The sequence below is a fragment of the Monodon monoceros genome, unplaced genomic scaffold (genome assembly GCF_005190385.1).
Source record: "Monodon monoceros isolate NGI ecotype Baffin Bay Population unplaced genomic scaffold, NGI_Narwhal_1 Super_Scaffold_2, whole genome shotgun sequence".
Lineage (NCBI taxonomy): Eukaryota > Metazoa > Chordata > Mammalia > Artiodactyla > Monodontidae > Monodon > Monodon monoceros.
In genome coordinates, this window is record NW_021703776.1 from 19,338,794 (window position 1) to 19,355,964 (window position 17,171).

The window sequence follows — 17,171 nt, forward strand, 5'->3', positions numbered from 1 at the left end:
TCTATGTTACAAAGTTCACTCTATCCAATTACCGTTATACCCTTGGAGCCTAATAGCAATGCACAGTAAATCTTTTCTGAGTGAATCTTTACACTGCCTCATCCTTTACCATTTACACAGTATCCACCAATACATTCAGCAGAGTCATTTAGTATTTATGATATTCCCCATAAATTAGCTGTGGTTAATATCATTATTCCCACTTTACAGGTAAAGAAACTGAGGCTCAGGGAAGTTAAGTGACTTGCCTAAAGGTCACATAGCAAGTACATGTCAGTAAGAAGACCAGAACTCAAGTTGTCCTTTCCAGTCAGCCTTGCTGTCTCTCAGAGCTGAGAGAGTTATCCAAAGAGGACCAAATTATATAGCCTCCCCAAGGGTACAATGGAAGAACCCATAGATTTGAATTGAGTAGAATCCATTTAGATTTCTTGGTGGATGCTACTTCCTTGCCTCCAAGTGAAATGAGTATGGTAAATGTAGACCGCTGCACGTCTCTGAGGTTAGAAATTACTTAGCTGCCATCTTTTTCCCCTGGTCTCATTACCGCTGAGACCAACTGGGTCTGTTGGTATATTAGCTGGAGAATTTGAACGTTAGGCAAATGAACAAATCAAATGTCTCACAAGGAGTCCTAGGTGTCTGGAATATGCCCTCTTCTCTGATCCAACAGAGCTATGACCTTTTGATTTTGAACTATTGTACACGTTGAGAAAAGTTGTGCTGTTGGAATGCAGGAGAAATGCGAAGACATACACATTAGCTAAAGTAGCACCTTCCTTAAATGCCCATATTTCAGATCTGTGGTCTCTGAGAGACACTTCCAGTTTTTTATTCATGTATTTATCCCAGCTTCATGATGGAATATTTTATATGTGCTCAATATTGTGCTAGGTGCTGGGATCCAACAATGAATAAAATATAGACTCTGCTGTCAAGAATCATCAAATATAAGAGCTAGAAGGAGAACAAGAACATGACTTATTTTCTGCTACAAAATCACGCTAGGGGACCAGAAATTAGGTTGTCTCTAATGCCGGGGTGAGATCACCCTCTGGAGATATGTCATTGGTAAACATACAGGCCCAACCAGATGCTGTAGTTTTTTAACAATGGGCTTATACAAGAAATAAGCACATTAGCACCTACATATTTTAGTAAACATTGACTCAAAGATAATGGTATTTTTCAGCAACACAAGTCAACTGAAATAAAAGAGAAACATGTATTTCTGGGAGTCTATATCTGCTTGGTATTTTGTCATTCTTACAATAAATCTGAAATTGATTGGATTAAATCTGAAATTGAATGCTTGTTCTTAATCTTTGATGATTCTGCTTGTTCCAGCTAATTTTTGCAACTATTCCTTTCCCTGTAGGAGATGATTGCTCTGTTTTCAGTCATGATCTTCCCAGTTACATTAAAGATAATTTTGAGTCCGCAAGAGTCACTGAGGCAAACTGGGAGACTATTCAAGGTGGAGTGATAGGAAGTGGCTGTGGGCAGCTGGCACCCTATGCCCATGGAGACTCACTCTATTTTAACGGCTGTCAAATAAGGCAAGCTGCCACCAAACCTCTGGATCTCACTCGAGCAAGGTAATACAACTCCCAGGTTGTAGTCTAGACATAGAATCAGTCACAAGCGCCTCATTGTCTGCTGTTAGCCGTGATCATGAACTTCATGGCACAGGTGTCACTAAGCAGTGGAAACCTAAATATCACCTGAATTTGGTATGAAAAAGCATTATATGTTTTCACAACTCAGAATTATGCTTTGCTTAAATTTAGTGTAGAATTACCTTGTATCTCTTCACACACACTGGCTGAGTGTTGGTAACATAGGCATAAGCCTGGAGAAATGGCCAAATATAAGAAATGGATAAGTGTATCACATCAACATGTTGAACACCGTGAACTTATACAATGTTAGAGGCCAGTTGTATCTCAATAAAGTTGACAAAAATAAATAATTGGTTATGAATAATCTATATAGATAATTTAATATGGAACATATGCAAGCATGTAAATATAAATGTGAATGTGAAGAAGATTCGTAGTAATGCAAACATACATATTCCTGTATTTAGCATATGTAGCTATAAAAGGAGGTGGAGGACCGATGGCTGGATGGCTGGGAACTTGAAAAGTTCACATGCTTTATGAGCTGCACGGTAATGCAGAATAGAAAGGACAGAGAAAAAGAGACCCAAGAGGGTTCCTTCCCCACCTGCCCTTCCCAGCTCTACCACCTTAGCCAGAGCAAAAATAGCTTATTGTCTGTGTAATTCAAGAAGAGATTCCAGGGCTTTATAAAGGTTGCAAAGTACTAGACTACTCACTGAATGCTGAAAAGTGCGTGAGTATTTTTGAGAATTAAATGCTGGGTTAGTGGGAATGTAGATGTTTGCTTGAAGCTTAATATTAGTAACGTATTTTCAGAGGCAGAAAGGCAGGTTGGGGGGCCTTCGATATGACAAACAATAAAAATATTAAAAAATTAATTCCTGTAGAGTAACCATATAACTAACCATAGATACCAGAAGTTGTTGTGTCCACCCATCCCCAATTTTTTTCCTACCAAAAAAGAGGTACCTCATCTAGATCAACCTGATGTCTTCCTTGACCCCATATATAGCTACAACTAGCCACTTAGTTAATGATTGCACACCATGTCATGCAAGTAACTGCTTTAAATTGATTAATGCATTGAAATAATGCATTTACCAGTTTAAGTCAGGCTCTTTATTTGACCACCTGTTAATCACTAGGAATCTTACGAGGATAGATTTCCTATGTTTAAAAACTGTATCTTTTAAGGGCAAGGATGCCTGTGAAAAACAAAAGGACACGTCAAACACGATAGCAGATACTGTCCAGAGCCTGTGTGTCTAACTCAGTTTTTCCCTCTGCTCTGATCTCCAGACATCCTTTCCTAAAATAAACATGATGGTTTATCCTTGTCCAGATTCTGTCCAGCTTGAAGCTATTTGTAAAAATCATGTAGCATAAATACTGTGGTTTTATTTCTTGTCCTCTCCATGTCCTCAGCTGCCTATTTGGCCCATATCACTTTGCAGAGAACAGAAGGTGTTTCAGGAGAAATACTCTAACAAGGTTTCTAATGTCATAAGAAGAAAAAAGATCTTTGAAAGTCAAAATTTTCACTGTGTAGAACACCAGCCTTCTGGGCTTATTTTTCATATGTATGATGTAAAAGATAAGTTCAATAAATTTTGTTATTTATGTGACTTAGTCATAAGACTGGATGCTTCTATTTTTACTATATTATGAACGTGAAAATTATGGACTTTAGGAACGAGAAAGATAAAAAAGTAGAACGTATAACTCCTTGAATACTTCCTGACTTTTGTTTACATATGGTTTCCCCTGTGTTTGTTCAGCAAAATCATGTTTGTTTTGCAAATTGGGAGTACGTCGCAGACAGACAGCTGCAACAGCGACCTGAGTGGCCCCCACTCCGTGGACAAGGCCGTGCTGCTGCAGTACAGCGTCAACAACGGGATCACCTGGCACGTCATCGCGCAGCACCAGCCGAAGGACTTCACACAGGCTCAGAGGGTGTCCTACAATGTCCCCCTGTAAGCGGTCAGAGAGCAAAAGCATGGTGTCACACATGATCCTAACAATAAACAGTGTTTGGTGAAGTTACTGAACCAATGCCGCAAAAGTAGGTGGTGGCAGAACCAAGACTAATCCAGATCTCCAGAGTTGTGTTACCGTTTTCTATTATGACAACAGGCACAACTGGGAGCCAGGATAAGGTCGAGAGGGAAGAGAGAAAAGCAATTAAATTCAAGGGTGCTTTGTGCATATTTCCCTCCCAGTAACCACTGTTTCTAGTCGTTTAGGAAACAACATTTTTAATCTTCTGCTGGGTACACCGGTTTAAAAATTTGCTGAGGACAGGCAGCTTAGTCAGTTTTGCCTGGCATGGTACCCCAGCGTCTAGTACGGTGTCCATCACATAGAAGGCACGTCACATTTGTTGACTAAAGATGTGACTCTTCCAGGTACTAGTGGAGCAAGGGGAAGAAGGGAGAGAGATGTAGAAGGATTGCAAATCCTTGAGTAGCCAATAAAACTTGATGCTGCTACTATGACCTGAGCAAATCTAAATTCCATACCCAAAGTTATGTTGATTAAGATTAGACTATTGTAGTTGAAGTCTGGAAGTCACCTACCAGAAGGTTCTCTGTGTTCTAGTGTTTAATCTCTCTGTCCTTCTATCTGTGACCCAGGGAGGCACGGATGAAAGGAGTTTTATTGCGCTGGTGGCAGCCACGCCACAATGGAACAGGTCATGATCAATGGGCTTTGGACCATGTGGAGGTCGTCCTGTGAGTATCTGATACATAGCATCTCATGTCCATTTCAGAAAGGTTTGAAATTTCTTTGATATGGCATGCTCCTTAATTCAGTAAGAACTGTCCCTGATGAGAAACCCCCATGGAACCACTTTGGCTTATACTCTTCCACAATTGCAAACTACAGCTCTAGTCAACAGTGAAATAACAAAGCCCCAAATATAATTTAATATAACTTAGAAAACTTCAATAAGCAAAGGTTTATTTAAGGGTTTGACAATATTACTTAAATTGGATCGAACAGAAGTCTCCAGGTAAATGGGAAACAATGCCTACTACCAGATCTGAGTTGCCTTATAAAATGGAATGACACCCTGAAAAGAAAAAGGATCTGTACTGGTCTATGTACAGAGTATCACTAGGACATGTGCCCACTTACAAACACCAAACACCTGTCCTAGCAACAGATGCCTGGGGCATTCTTCCATTTAATGACATGGTCAAAACTAGAAGAAAGAATTTGTGGTTTCAGATTCCTCGTGACCAATCCCAGCGCCTAAGAAGTCAAGGGCGTTCCCCATGGTTTCTCCCATAGAATAAAGTTGTCAGCGCTCTCACCTAACTGGGTTGACTGTTCCACAGTGAGATGACTTGCTTTTTCTCTAACAATCTAGTTCCTGTAGAACTGGAATGCTTATGTCTCGACGGGTTCGGACTGATGGCTCCAAGTGGTTGGCAAGGAGAGGCGAATCTTCTCGGTAGATAGGTTCAAATGTTCATTCTGTTTACCAGATCGAAAACGAAATCAGTTCCTTGGCTGATTTCAGTCATTTTGAAAGCAAATTTAAGTGATTAATTGGTAGGAGACCTACCAGATTTGTTTTCTTTCAATCATAGCCATGAGCTGAATCTTGAGTTAGCCCTCGTCTTAGTTTTCACTGAGGCACCTGCTTGCATGGCATCCATGTCAATCCCCAAATCCAAGAGCAACCCGGTTCCTACACAAGCTCCCACTGTGCGCTCTGCTGCTTTGGACAACTTGCTGGGCTCTGCCTCCATAAGATAAAGTTGAAGTTTAAAGTAACAGTCCAGACTCACTTGAATCTATATTATGAGGCTGATGTTTTACTTAGATTTTGATTTCCTCAGACTGCATTATTCCAGGAGAATAGACTAACCTGGGCTCTAAAACGAATGACGTATGGTGAGTTCAGAGAGAGAGAGATCCAGACAGACCAAAACCCAACCCTCTAGCCATTATGCTCTGGCTACTTTCCTTTCAGAGCAGCGCTTCTCAATCTGATTGAACATCAGAATCACTTAGGAGCTTTTGGAAGCATCAATGAGCGTCCCAATGTCCATGCCCATACCTACGGGTTAGTTGCTTTAAATTGATCTTCAGTGAGACCTGAGCATCGGTCTTTTTTAAAAGCACCTCAGTTCATTCTAATAAACTGGCTGAGAATCAAATTTAGAGTCAATAACCAGTTTTTATCTTTCAAGTCTCTTGCCAAGACAGTTTACATTAATGGGGCTTCCTGTGCCTGACAAAGCATTACCAACTTTTATGGAAGGTTCAAAGCTTGACAGTCCTCAATAGAAGGCAGGATGCTAATACTGACCTTGGGTAGATACAATTGTTAACATTTCATGTGTTTGAAAGGATATTTCTTATCCCCCCATCCAACCAAGCAATTGCAGTTATCCATTTTGGATTTCAAAGGCATATTATCACCACAGTTCCCTCCCGTGTCCTAAGATTAAAAAGTAGGTGGGGTCAGAAGTACAAATATACTCCCTGGTGTAAAATAACCCCTTTACAATTTGGGAGCAGAACAGAGTTGACCTGCTGCCTCAGAGGTTCTCACCACACAGCTACCCAGGGAACCTTCTGGTATACCTGCTGTTGGTATTAATTTTTATAAGCAGTAACCAGAATCATGATATTATTACAAGAATCAAGGTCAGATTATATAAGATACCAGAAACCTAGCATTTCTGGTATTTTTCTGGAGCAATAATCTGTATTTATAAAGACTTCACTTTTATTCCATCTCCAGAATTTTAAGACTTCGAAGAATTTAGCACGTAGGCACCTGTCTGCTCTTATTCTGCATGATTGTTTCAAAGTCTCAGGGCACTAAAACATTTCAAATGAGAAAAGAGCATTGCCACACATGCAGAGTATTGCATGACTTGAGTTTTATTCAGTCTTCTTTTGGTGAATAATTTTAAATTATAACTTTACACGTGTAACCGTAAAATTTTATATATTTATATAAATATGTGTGTATATATATAATATGTTAAAATTTGTTAAAACTAAAGGAGTCACTTTGTTTTCCTTCTTTTTTGGAAAGAAGAAATACTTCATAAAGCTGAGTTCAATCAATGAGTTGTTTAAAAAATACGGTACAAAGAAATTATATTTTCAGAACTATGTTTTTGATGTTTTGCTCTTGTCTTAGGATTTAATATTTCTATGCCACTGTATTCTTTCAAACTGCTTATTTTCAGAAGAGTCGCAAAAAGTTTTAAGGCATTTGCTAGTTAATATTCCCTTAGTAGCTCTACAAAACAGTTACTTTAATTTATTCATTTGATGAGCTTAAAAATGAAGTTCCAGATAATTCAGAAAAATAAAATATAATAATTTTTCCAAGTGTCTTGCAACCAAGTAAAGCACAAAGAAGCCAGCCAAGGTTCATGTCACAATTCACAAATATTACTAATTATAACTTTGCTGCAGTAGATGTATATTTAGAAATGGAGAGGTGGAATACTCCCATAAAACCCTATTAAATTCAAAATATCCTCCTAATTAACTATACTTTTGTATAATAACACTTAGTTATAGGAACTAATAATGTTAACTCCTTAAGTGTGGAGGGAACAGGAGGCTGAGGTGCATATCTCAAGAGATACAAGCCCTGCCTAATTGAATGCCACAGATAGGGCAACTAATATGTTTTTTGCAACCAATGGTTGGGGGTATACATTTTTAGAACATATTTTCTTTTCTGAGTAAAGATTGGCCCTAATCTAGCTTTATTACCATAGTTCAGCTTTTGTGCATGTGCACTAAGGAAACATGCTAAAAACTCCTAGAAAGAAAAACTGTGGTCACGCATGGTATCTTGAGTCTAACGTCAGTACTGCCCATATGAACCAAGAAGATACATGAGTTTGATAAGAAAAAAATGTAGCACTTTTGAAAATATTTCAGAGTTTAGGAGTGCATCCTAAATGAGCAAGATAGAGAATATGTTTTTAATTTAATGGTTTCATTCTAAAATACTCCATCCAGAAGGATTTGAGTTTCATAAATATGGATATACAGAATAAGCCCCACACCATAAAGATAAAAACCACAGTTTTAGCATTTAACAAGCGAAGTCATTTATGCCTTATGCTTGTTTGAAAGTGTAATCTCCCCACTCTGATGATGTTTTTCAATAAAACCTGCACATGAAAAGCACTTCATGATGATAAGCCCTTGCTAATCTGCCACAGAACAGATGAACTGAATTGACAGATCACTTTTTTCCAGCCTCACTAGCTTACAAAAAGTACTCATCCGTAAAGTCTGAGTGATGCAGCTTAACACGGTCATTGACGATCAAGCATCAGAAACCTAATTTCTCTGAATTCATTGGCTAGTGTAGAATATTTGTTTTTCAGTAAATGTTTTTGAATACATTTGGGCAGATCCCTCACAAGATCCATGCTGGTGGGGTTCTTCTTAGGATAAAAGGGAATCCTTTGTCTTATTGCTGGGCACTCATCCTTCTACCCTAAGAATCTCCCTTACCCAACTATGCATTTCATTCACACATCACATTTCCTGTGTACGTGTCTAAGTCACAACCTGTCATGTGTACAATGAAGCGGGCCAATTTTTGCATGTGTACCTTGAAAGCAAATTGCTCAGTAAAGAGTCAGCCTTTGTGAATTGATTTACTAAAAAGTGAATTATTACCACATCTGCTGAGAATTGGAAATGAATATGCTGCTAACTATGGTCTTAAAGGCATTTATCAGATTTTATAATATGAGTTCCATCATGGCCATTCCCTCATGTATTCATTATCAAGATACTGTCACATTTTTGGCACAAATGATTTATGGAGAACAGCATATTACATTTGTTGCAAAGCATATTTATCCTTTATTAAATTTGATTGTGTTGTTTGATATAGAGGACTTACATATTTTTAAGAGCCCATTCCTTAATATATTCAGGAATAAGTATGTTCTAAAATGTAAATAATTGAAAAATCAAATAATAAAATTAATGGTAGTTGTTAAACTATTACTTTCATATTTATACTTTATATGCAACATTTTTGCCAAATGTAGTACTATAACTACATGTACCTTGACATACGGTTATGAGCAAATATTGCATGTTGCATTACATAGAAAAGTTAAATATATGTATATATTAGGTATAGAAGAATAAGAAATAACTTCTTTAATTTTTATTTTCAAAAGAGATGAAAAATCCTATATCGCATCTAAACCTGATCAGACTTTTATGACTAATCACAGTGCTGCATGTGTTGAAAGGCATTTTTTAACTTGTGTTATATTTCATTATTTGCTGTCATTGGTTTTCCACTAGAGTAAGGTAAGTCTTCTTACTAATTCCGGGGAACTGTTTACTAATAGTTTCATCAGTGTTACCTACGTTAACTGAGAAGTTTTGTAGAAGACCTTTGCAACTGAAAAAAAACCTGTGAAAACAAAGTTATATGTGATACTGAAATATACTGGAACACTTGAAACCTATATCACGTAAACTCGGAGTTCGGCCAAATTGTGGTAATTTTCTGATGTATACAATATGGGGCACAAGAGCATAGATCAGAGTGCCAATCAGCATTCCTTCATTTGAATGTTTGACTCTGTGCCTGGGATTTTGTTAGGTGCTCTTGAAATGTTAACAGTTTATAAGTGTGTTATGAGGGGAAAGTGAAAATAGAAATGTGTGGAAAAGAGCTAGGGGCTTTGATTAAATGCAGTGTCTTTCAAAAGATCTCTTGTGCTGGACATGAGTGAGGATGCCTAGACTTCTTAATTCTATTCTAAGTTAATAAACGAACAGGCAAAAGGGAATGGGTTTATTCATAATATTTGTGAGTTCTAGATGATACCCTTAGGTAAGATTGGCCTTTTTAAGTATATATTTACGTTTGCTCTCTAATAGAGATACTTTAAAACTTAGGAAAGAAGGTAAAGTGTTTATCATTTATTAAACATCTGTATATTCTACTAGAAGCTTTCGTTTAATCCTTACAATTCCCCAGGGTACACAATATCAGATATTATTCCTATCCCCAGTCAGCAGGGAAAAGAAAAATGAAACCTTCTACATTTGTGAGGTATATGAGCCCACACTTACCTACATGTAGCCCTCCTGAAGACACATGGCCTTGAAAGTAAAATGTACTTTCTTTTTTATATGCAGCGCAGTTTCATTGATTAGTTTCAGTGGCAGCTTCCCATTCTACTCTCATCAGTATTCCTCTGAAAGATAATGGCGGTCACTGGATTCTTATTTTTGCATTGGTATAAAATATTATTTATTGTATCATTTTGTTTTGATGAAAAATAAATTACCGAACAGTAAAAATGCCTAAATTTCTGTGAGTTCAAATTACTTCTGCCAAGTCTCTATCTTCCCCATTTCCTTTAGAATCAATTAAAAATCAGTCAAATGTTTTCATAATAATAACCTAAGATAGTGGCTCCAGTGAAGAAGAGCAGTTCGAGAGAACAGTCACTAGTTCTTGAAAAAACTTGCAATATCCCTGTTTCCTGTGCAGAAACAGGGAAGCATTTTATTATTCCATATGCTGTCTAAAGTCCCCAAATTCCCTCAGTGATAATGGAAATTTAAGTTAGCATTTCCAAGAAGTCATCGTTCTCCCTTCCTTCAGTGACTTAACTCATAATGGGAGTTTATAAATGGACCTAGTTCTATTCAGAATCAAAGCAAATTGATAAGTACTGTAGTTGATATACCTTGGGATGAATATTACCTGCTTTCACTGGAATTATAATAAAAATACTTTCCCCTATAATCACAGTGAAGAAATAAATCCTTAAAATTCCACCACACCTTAATTATTTTGGTTATAAGTTTATCTATAACTATACATCTACATGTATCAAAACCAAAAATAGGCTCTCAGATCTGCTTCACAAAAGAAGATAATAAGCATGAGATCTTTAAACTGGTTTAACATTCCCCTAATGCCCAATCCTATAACTTAGACATTTTAGAAGCCACAACAAGTTTAATAACCATGTCAGTTTATTAAATGGTCCTCGAAGCAGGCAGCACTTCGGTATAGCTTCCCATGGTGCTTGATTTTCAAAAGCTTATGAACTGGAAAAGTCTGCTTTGTTAGGTTCCAACTTAACTGTCTCCAGAGATATTTATGCTTTACATAACAAAATTACTAGTTAGTTTCAAGTGTGATTTGAAAATGTGGCCATTTCTAATGTGACTACAAAACACTAGACATCTATAGCAAATGCTGAGTGCATATCAACATTCGCAGAGATCCAAAGATATGCTACTGATACGAAAATGTATTCAAAATTAAAGGGTATCCAATGAATCAAAATGCCTCCTAAAGTAGAAGTCAGCTTCCAAGCTGGACTGATCGATTATCAAGGTATTAAAAGATCTGCAACCTGTTAATATTTATTTTCTCACATACAAAAATGAAGAATTTAAATCAGTCCATAGTAAGTAAATAGTTATATGGAGAAGTTGCTTTACAGCCATTAAACATGCACATCAACTTTTGTTCAAATTAAATGTTCCTTTGTTCCCGGATATTGAGGTCACTTTCATGTCCATCTTGGTCACATTAAGGTAACTAAATATCTTGAGTGTTCTGAGTTTATCTTTTTTCCATGTAAGATATTTTAACTATTTTAAATTCTCTTTGAGTACCTTATATCTTTAAATGTGTTTTCAACAGAATATTTTCATTGCTTTAACTTTGCAATTATTCCTTATAGTTAAAGAGTAATGATTTACAACAGGAATCCAATCAGTAAGTCACCATAAGTTCAACAAACATGCCTTGACCCCCCAGGGGTCAGGCAGGAGGCTCAGTGCTATGATGTGGGGCTGGAGGGAGTGGGGCCCATCCACGATACCCACCGCAGTTTAGTCATGGGGAGCCAAGATGTGAACACAAATCATCTCCACGCAAAGCAGAAAATGAGCAGTATGAGGGTTCACAGAACGGGGGCAAATCCCTACTGCAGGGGGTGAGCAAGAAAGAAAATGTGATACTTGAAAAATAAGTAGAAATTTGAGGAAGCTGTGTTGGGGATTGTCCAATAAGGCAGATGGAAGGGGCTCAAGGTGAGTTTGAATAGAGATGACTGTGTGAGGTGTAGCGGATGAAAGGACTTGAAAAACAGAGTAAGGTGAAACATGTGGAGGACTTGAAATAGCTGGCGAAGTTGACTTACAAGGATTATGAATGGGTTTTTTTTGTTTGTTTGTTTTAACAAGATAAAGCCAGCATTTGAGGGAAAGTTTGCTGAAACTGGTGTGCAAAATTAATTGTACGTATGTGTGGGAAGATACACACACACACATACATACAATTACACATTCGGTGATACTTTCTTAGTATTTCATAGTATCTTTTCAGTGGTGTTTCTTTCATAAGGGGAGAGAATGTGGAGGCTAGCTTAGGGGGCCACTGTAATAGCTCAGGGAAATTCAGGGAAAGGGCCACAAGATGTCCTAGGATGCTGGCAGGAAGACAGCTAGTGCCAGTCCCAATCTTCTGTGACCAAAGAGGTGAGAGGATTCTTTCTCCTGACACTTGATTAGTTCAATACATTAGGTCGTTGTCCGTTTTTTGTAACTAGACTTTACATAGGCAGCAACTAGTACTTATAGCAGCTAATGAATAATGGATACATTCATTTCCTTCTTCAACTATGACATTGAAACGGGTCAACTTGGTTGATACAGGGGAGCAAGGAGGATAGTCAAGCTACCTGAAGATGAAACCTGATTTTTTTCTTTTTCTCTACAGTGTCTTCAGAGTATATTTTGTTTCCATTCTATAGTTTCTAGTTAGCATTTTTATAGTATAGAAATCCAGGGTGAAAAGTTATTAGCACTTTATTTTCCAAAATATATATCAATGTGATGTCTTCTTTTTATCAAGTTTTCAGCACAGATACTATTGCTTTTTGATTAAACATATCTGATGAAGTTCACTTTATGCATTTTCCTTTGAGAGATTTTATTATAAATCTCTTTTCGAATGATCAAACATCTAGAAAATCCTATTTTAAAGGTTTCTGTATGTTACAAGTGTTAGTATAATATCCTAGGTAAAACAGTATCATTTTACACCTTGCCTGGTCTGTTGATCATTAATAACTCAGAAGAATACACTGCTCGGTGCAAAATTATCCATTCCCACCTCTTTACCGTGACTCAAGTTCATGTCATATTGACTGACCTTCATGGTGATAGCACATCACATGACATTATCCTGCTCCATACGCATTTTATGTTCCCATAAAATTAAGGAGGAAAAGACTTTAGGACCAGACGGTATTCAAGAGACTCAGTGAATTTGGAAAATACTAAGAGGCTCACACTTAAAAACCACACTTCAGTGCTACATAGAGACATGTTGTCACTCCAGTCCATGTGTGAAAGGAGTCTGATTCTTGTCAGTGACCTTATGGATAATGATCCTTTTTAAATTACATTTTCCATACCAGAACTTTAACAGCTGTCTCTACGAGTATCGTGCATATTCCTACAGGCTCCTAAAATCCATTTTCAGTATTTTTATCAGCTTAACGTAGAGTATGTATGCATGAACGTGTATGTACATACATGGGGGGAATATATACACACATATTTACATCTATACATTGAATTACACTTTCTTAGTATTTTATGATCTTTTTTTAGTGGGGTGTCTCCTTCATAAGGCCATGTGTATAGAATATGACCCAAGCTGCTTATTGTTTGAGGAAGGCAGTGGAATCCGACCTTCTGAGAAAAAAACTTACTTCCTTATTTTGCCCCTGAGACTGCATAAAATAGGAAGGTCAAGCTGATTCAGATAACAAGTTTGTTTTCCCTTTGTTTGTTTCTGCTTTTTAAGCTTTAAATGAAAATGTTTGCTGAAAGAATCAAATTATGCTTTCTACTTGTTAAAGGTGTATTTAAATAAGGTAATGGGTACAGCACGCACTTTGTCTCAAATGAACTCCATCCAAGTAAATGTTTTCAGAAAGAGTTCAGGAATAAAATTAAAGATCCAAAGAGTTTCAGTCCACTTTTGCAATGAATCAAGAGAATTTACCATTTTTTCTGGTTCGGACCTCACTCATGAAAAGAAGGGGATTTCTTCAAGGCCAAAGGCAGTGAATTCAGGTGTCAGCCTTTAGTTCTTCTGTCCTGGGGTGGTAATGTCAGCATGACCTATTAACCCTGAAAATTTTCAAATAAGTATCAGGGTAACTTAGGACCTAGACTAAGGTCCTAGATTGTGCTTTCAATGATGGGACTTACATGCTCTTTCTCCTTTCCCTCCCCTGCCTCTATCCTTTCTGATTTTAACAGCACTCGCAAACAAAATTACATGATGAATTTTTCACGACAACATGGGCTCAGGCACTTCTACAACAGAAGACGAAGGTCACTTAGACGATACCCATGAGGAATCAAAAAGTTTATTTTTCCTTCCAACTTGTGCTGTGTTGTTTTCCGTTCTTTTAAATCTTGTACTGCATCTGATATCAGGAAATTTCTGTGAAGGACTTGGTGATTAACTGAAAGCCCTTCTCAAGACTGAGTAGACACCACTTTCCCACACTGTGAACTAATGACAAGTGACTTATTTTCTCATAAGTAAATGTCTTCATGTTGATGTGTCTGTGCAAATTGTGATCTGTGGTAATATCAGTTACAGTGGCAGTATTGAAAATAAGAAATAGTTTAACAGAAAAAAAAGTTTAAGCACAAAAGTTTAAGAGATTTTATGTTTAAAATGGCATTTAGTACAGTATTTAACATTCTTGGTCACAAAGCTATTTAAGTGGACTGTATTTCAGCTATGTATCATGTTTTATATGATTAAATTATCATTGTTTGTCCTTTATGTATTCTCTTCTACAATATAACAACACATGGACACTGTAGTTACTTATGTTGCAATATTTTGCTGCTGAATTTCAGGCTACTTATATTCTGCAGAAAATTCATTGAAATACCTACTCAAGAAGATGGTTGTAAAGATATGGTATCTCCTTTAATACACCCCTTGAAATGTATGTTGGCTTAGCATTGTTTTGTGGATAAGAAAGATGCCTGACCTTGAAATATTTTCTAATTAAAACTTGTGGATGAAGACCCTGTCTCCCACAAAGGAATTCCCATTTCCTTGTCTAAAGATTCTTTTAAAGTGTTCTGTGGCTGATTTACTAACAGTAACTGCCATTTTGTGTCTGTGGTAACAGAGTGATTTGTAAAACAGTGGATGTTTTCATTGTGTTCTCTTTGTGGATTGTTTTTCCTGCGGGTCATATTCATACCTTTCTGATGAAGTTGTACCAACACCAGCAACATTATAATGGCCCGGTAGCCCTGAACTCTCTATTAACTTAACAAAAAGGTTGCACTCTAGGGTGAACCATGCTAAAAGCCCATGCTTAAATAAAAATTATGTTCAAAAGCCATTTGAAGTTCATTTGTCTTTATTTACTGTTAATTAAATTTTCTGTAGGATTTGTAAGCCTGGTCAGGTTTGGAAAGAACAGTGTCAAATATATTTACTGTTTTTTAATTTTGTTTCATCATTGATAATAGCAGTTATGAAGCCACACTCTCAATGTTGCCATTTTTCTCTTACTCAGTTTTTTTCTATTATTCACTCTGTAATTACACTAAGAAAAGCCAGTAGAGAATTTCGAAAATTATTTAACTCCTGAAAATTTTGTTAGCTGCTGACATAATTCCTAGCTCATAATAAGTACTCATGCATTCATTCAGCAAATATCTACTGAGTGCTTGCTATTTGACAGGCACTGTGCTAAGTGTTGAGGATAAAAATGCTGATTGAGACATTTTCCCTGCTTGTTTTTAACATCTACAAAAAAATAAATATGTTGATATTGTTGAATTTGTTGGCTTTCCAGAGGGCTAAAAAAATATACCTAGGTAATAAAGGGCTGAGTGGCAGTAGTATTTCTCATTGGATGATCTCCAATGAGATTGGAGATTATTGGATTTCCCATTGAAACGATAAGGGATGATCTCACTGAGAAGTTTAGTTAAATTTTATTTTGAGTCTGGTATCAAATCCATTGTAAATCATTGCCTTGGAGATACAAGGCCTTCTTTTTTCTACCTAATATATGACATATTGTATAATTCGGTGCATATGTGGCCCATAAATATTTCTAAATATTGTATCTTAATTGTTGATTCTTCGTTCACAAATTATCTGCTGCTGGTTCACCATTTGGTGGTATTTTTGTTTCATTTTTTTCATTGGTACAAGGGGTTGAATTTTTCCCAAAGCCTCATCTTTCCAAGTAACTTATATGTGCCATAGAACTACCCCCTGCCTACGGCTGAGATATTTTCAGTGCTCCCATCCACGTGTCTCGCCATCAGAACAGGATTTGAACTCCCCACCAATTCATCTCCTCGAAATTTTAATAGCATAAGTTGGGACTACTCACATCTATTGGTTTATTTAATTTGAAAACACAGTTAAAGTAGGAATTCAAGTATTGTTGGCTCAACTGACTTATCTTGCTAAAGGAAACAGAGTTTAGTAACTGATAAAAAGTATTTGTATGGCCAAGTTTCCATGGTTCCTACACTGTTGTCTCTTATTCACTGTACATTTTAATGTAAACTACACTCATGTCTAATTTAAATATATTCAATATCACACGTATTTTACCTTTTACCTAAGAAATAACACCTGTATTACTTTAAAAATTCCCCAAACTGAGGTTGTCACTAGCACGCTCTTCCTTATGTTCCAAGGTTAAAGAAAGAATTAGAGGGGATCACTTAAAACATGTACCCATTCATTTTAATGTTTTCCAGTTGATATTTCTGACAGCAAATTGTATATGTCAGCAAGACCCCAGTTGCTAGGACATCAAGAATACTGCAAATAAGAAAATACAGTTAATACAAATCTTTGTAGAGAGTAGTATAGTATTAGTAACATTGAATATGTTACAATATCAGTAAAAATTGTATTTGTGTATACAGCATGACGAAGCTACTTCTGGGTATTTACCATAGTAAAACTCTCACATGTATACACAAAGAGATTTGTGCAAGAATGTTCACAGCAGCATTATTTGTACTTGGCAAATAATGGGAAGCAATCCAAGTGTACATCAACAAGAGGATGGATAAATTGTAATTTATTTGCATAATAGAACATTGTTTGGTGGTGAAAATGGATAAACTTAGAGTATACCTATTAACGATAACAACAAAAGTTGCAAAATTATAAATGTAGTGTGATGCCATTTATCAAATATTAAAACTTGCAAATACTGTATATTGCTTATGAATACATGCATACATTGCAAAACTATAAAAGCATGTATGGGAGTGATACATACAAATGCATGATGGTAGTCACCTCGGGTGAGGAAATAAGATCAGAGTGGGGGATGTGGAAGACATTGTATCTAAAACATTTTATTTCTTTTTTAAAAGTCAAAAGATAATATAATGTTAAGACTTGAATGAGTTGTGTGCATACAAATGGGCTTGTCATATTTCTGTTCTCATGTGAGG

The 17,171-nt window shown here is 36.6% G+C and overlaps 1 protein-coding gene across 2 annotated transcripts in view; it reads left to right on the top strand.

Moving 5' to 3' along the window:
- The window catches only part of RELN (reelin), a 519,854-nt gene extending 504,767 nt beyond the window's left edge, over positions 1-15,087 (top strand). The window contains exons 61-65 of one of the 2 annotated variants that reach the window (XM_029233992.1): positions 1,379-1,598; positions 3,404-3,601; positions 4,262-4,360; positions 8,952-8,957; positions 13,962-15,087. In XM_029233992.1, coding sequence (XP_029089825.1) covers positions 1,379-1,598; positions 3,404-3,601; positions 4,262-4,360; positions 8,952-8,957; positions 13,962-14,058 — 620 coding nt within the window. In that variant the 3' untranslated portion in view covers positions 14,059-15,087. The remainder of the gene's footprint in view (positions 1-1,378; positions 1,599-3,403; positions 3,602-4,261; positions 4,361-8,951; positions 8,958-13,961) is intronic. The other variant, XM_029233993.1, reaches the window with a different exon arrangement.
- Positions 15,088-17,171: the final 2,084 nt, after the last annotated feature.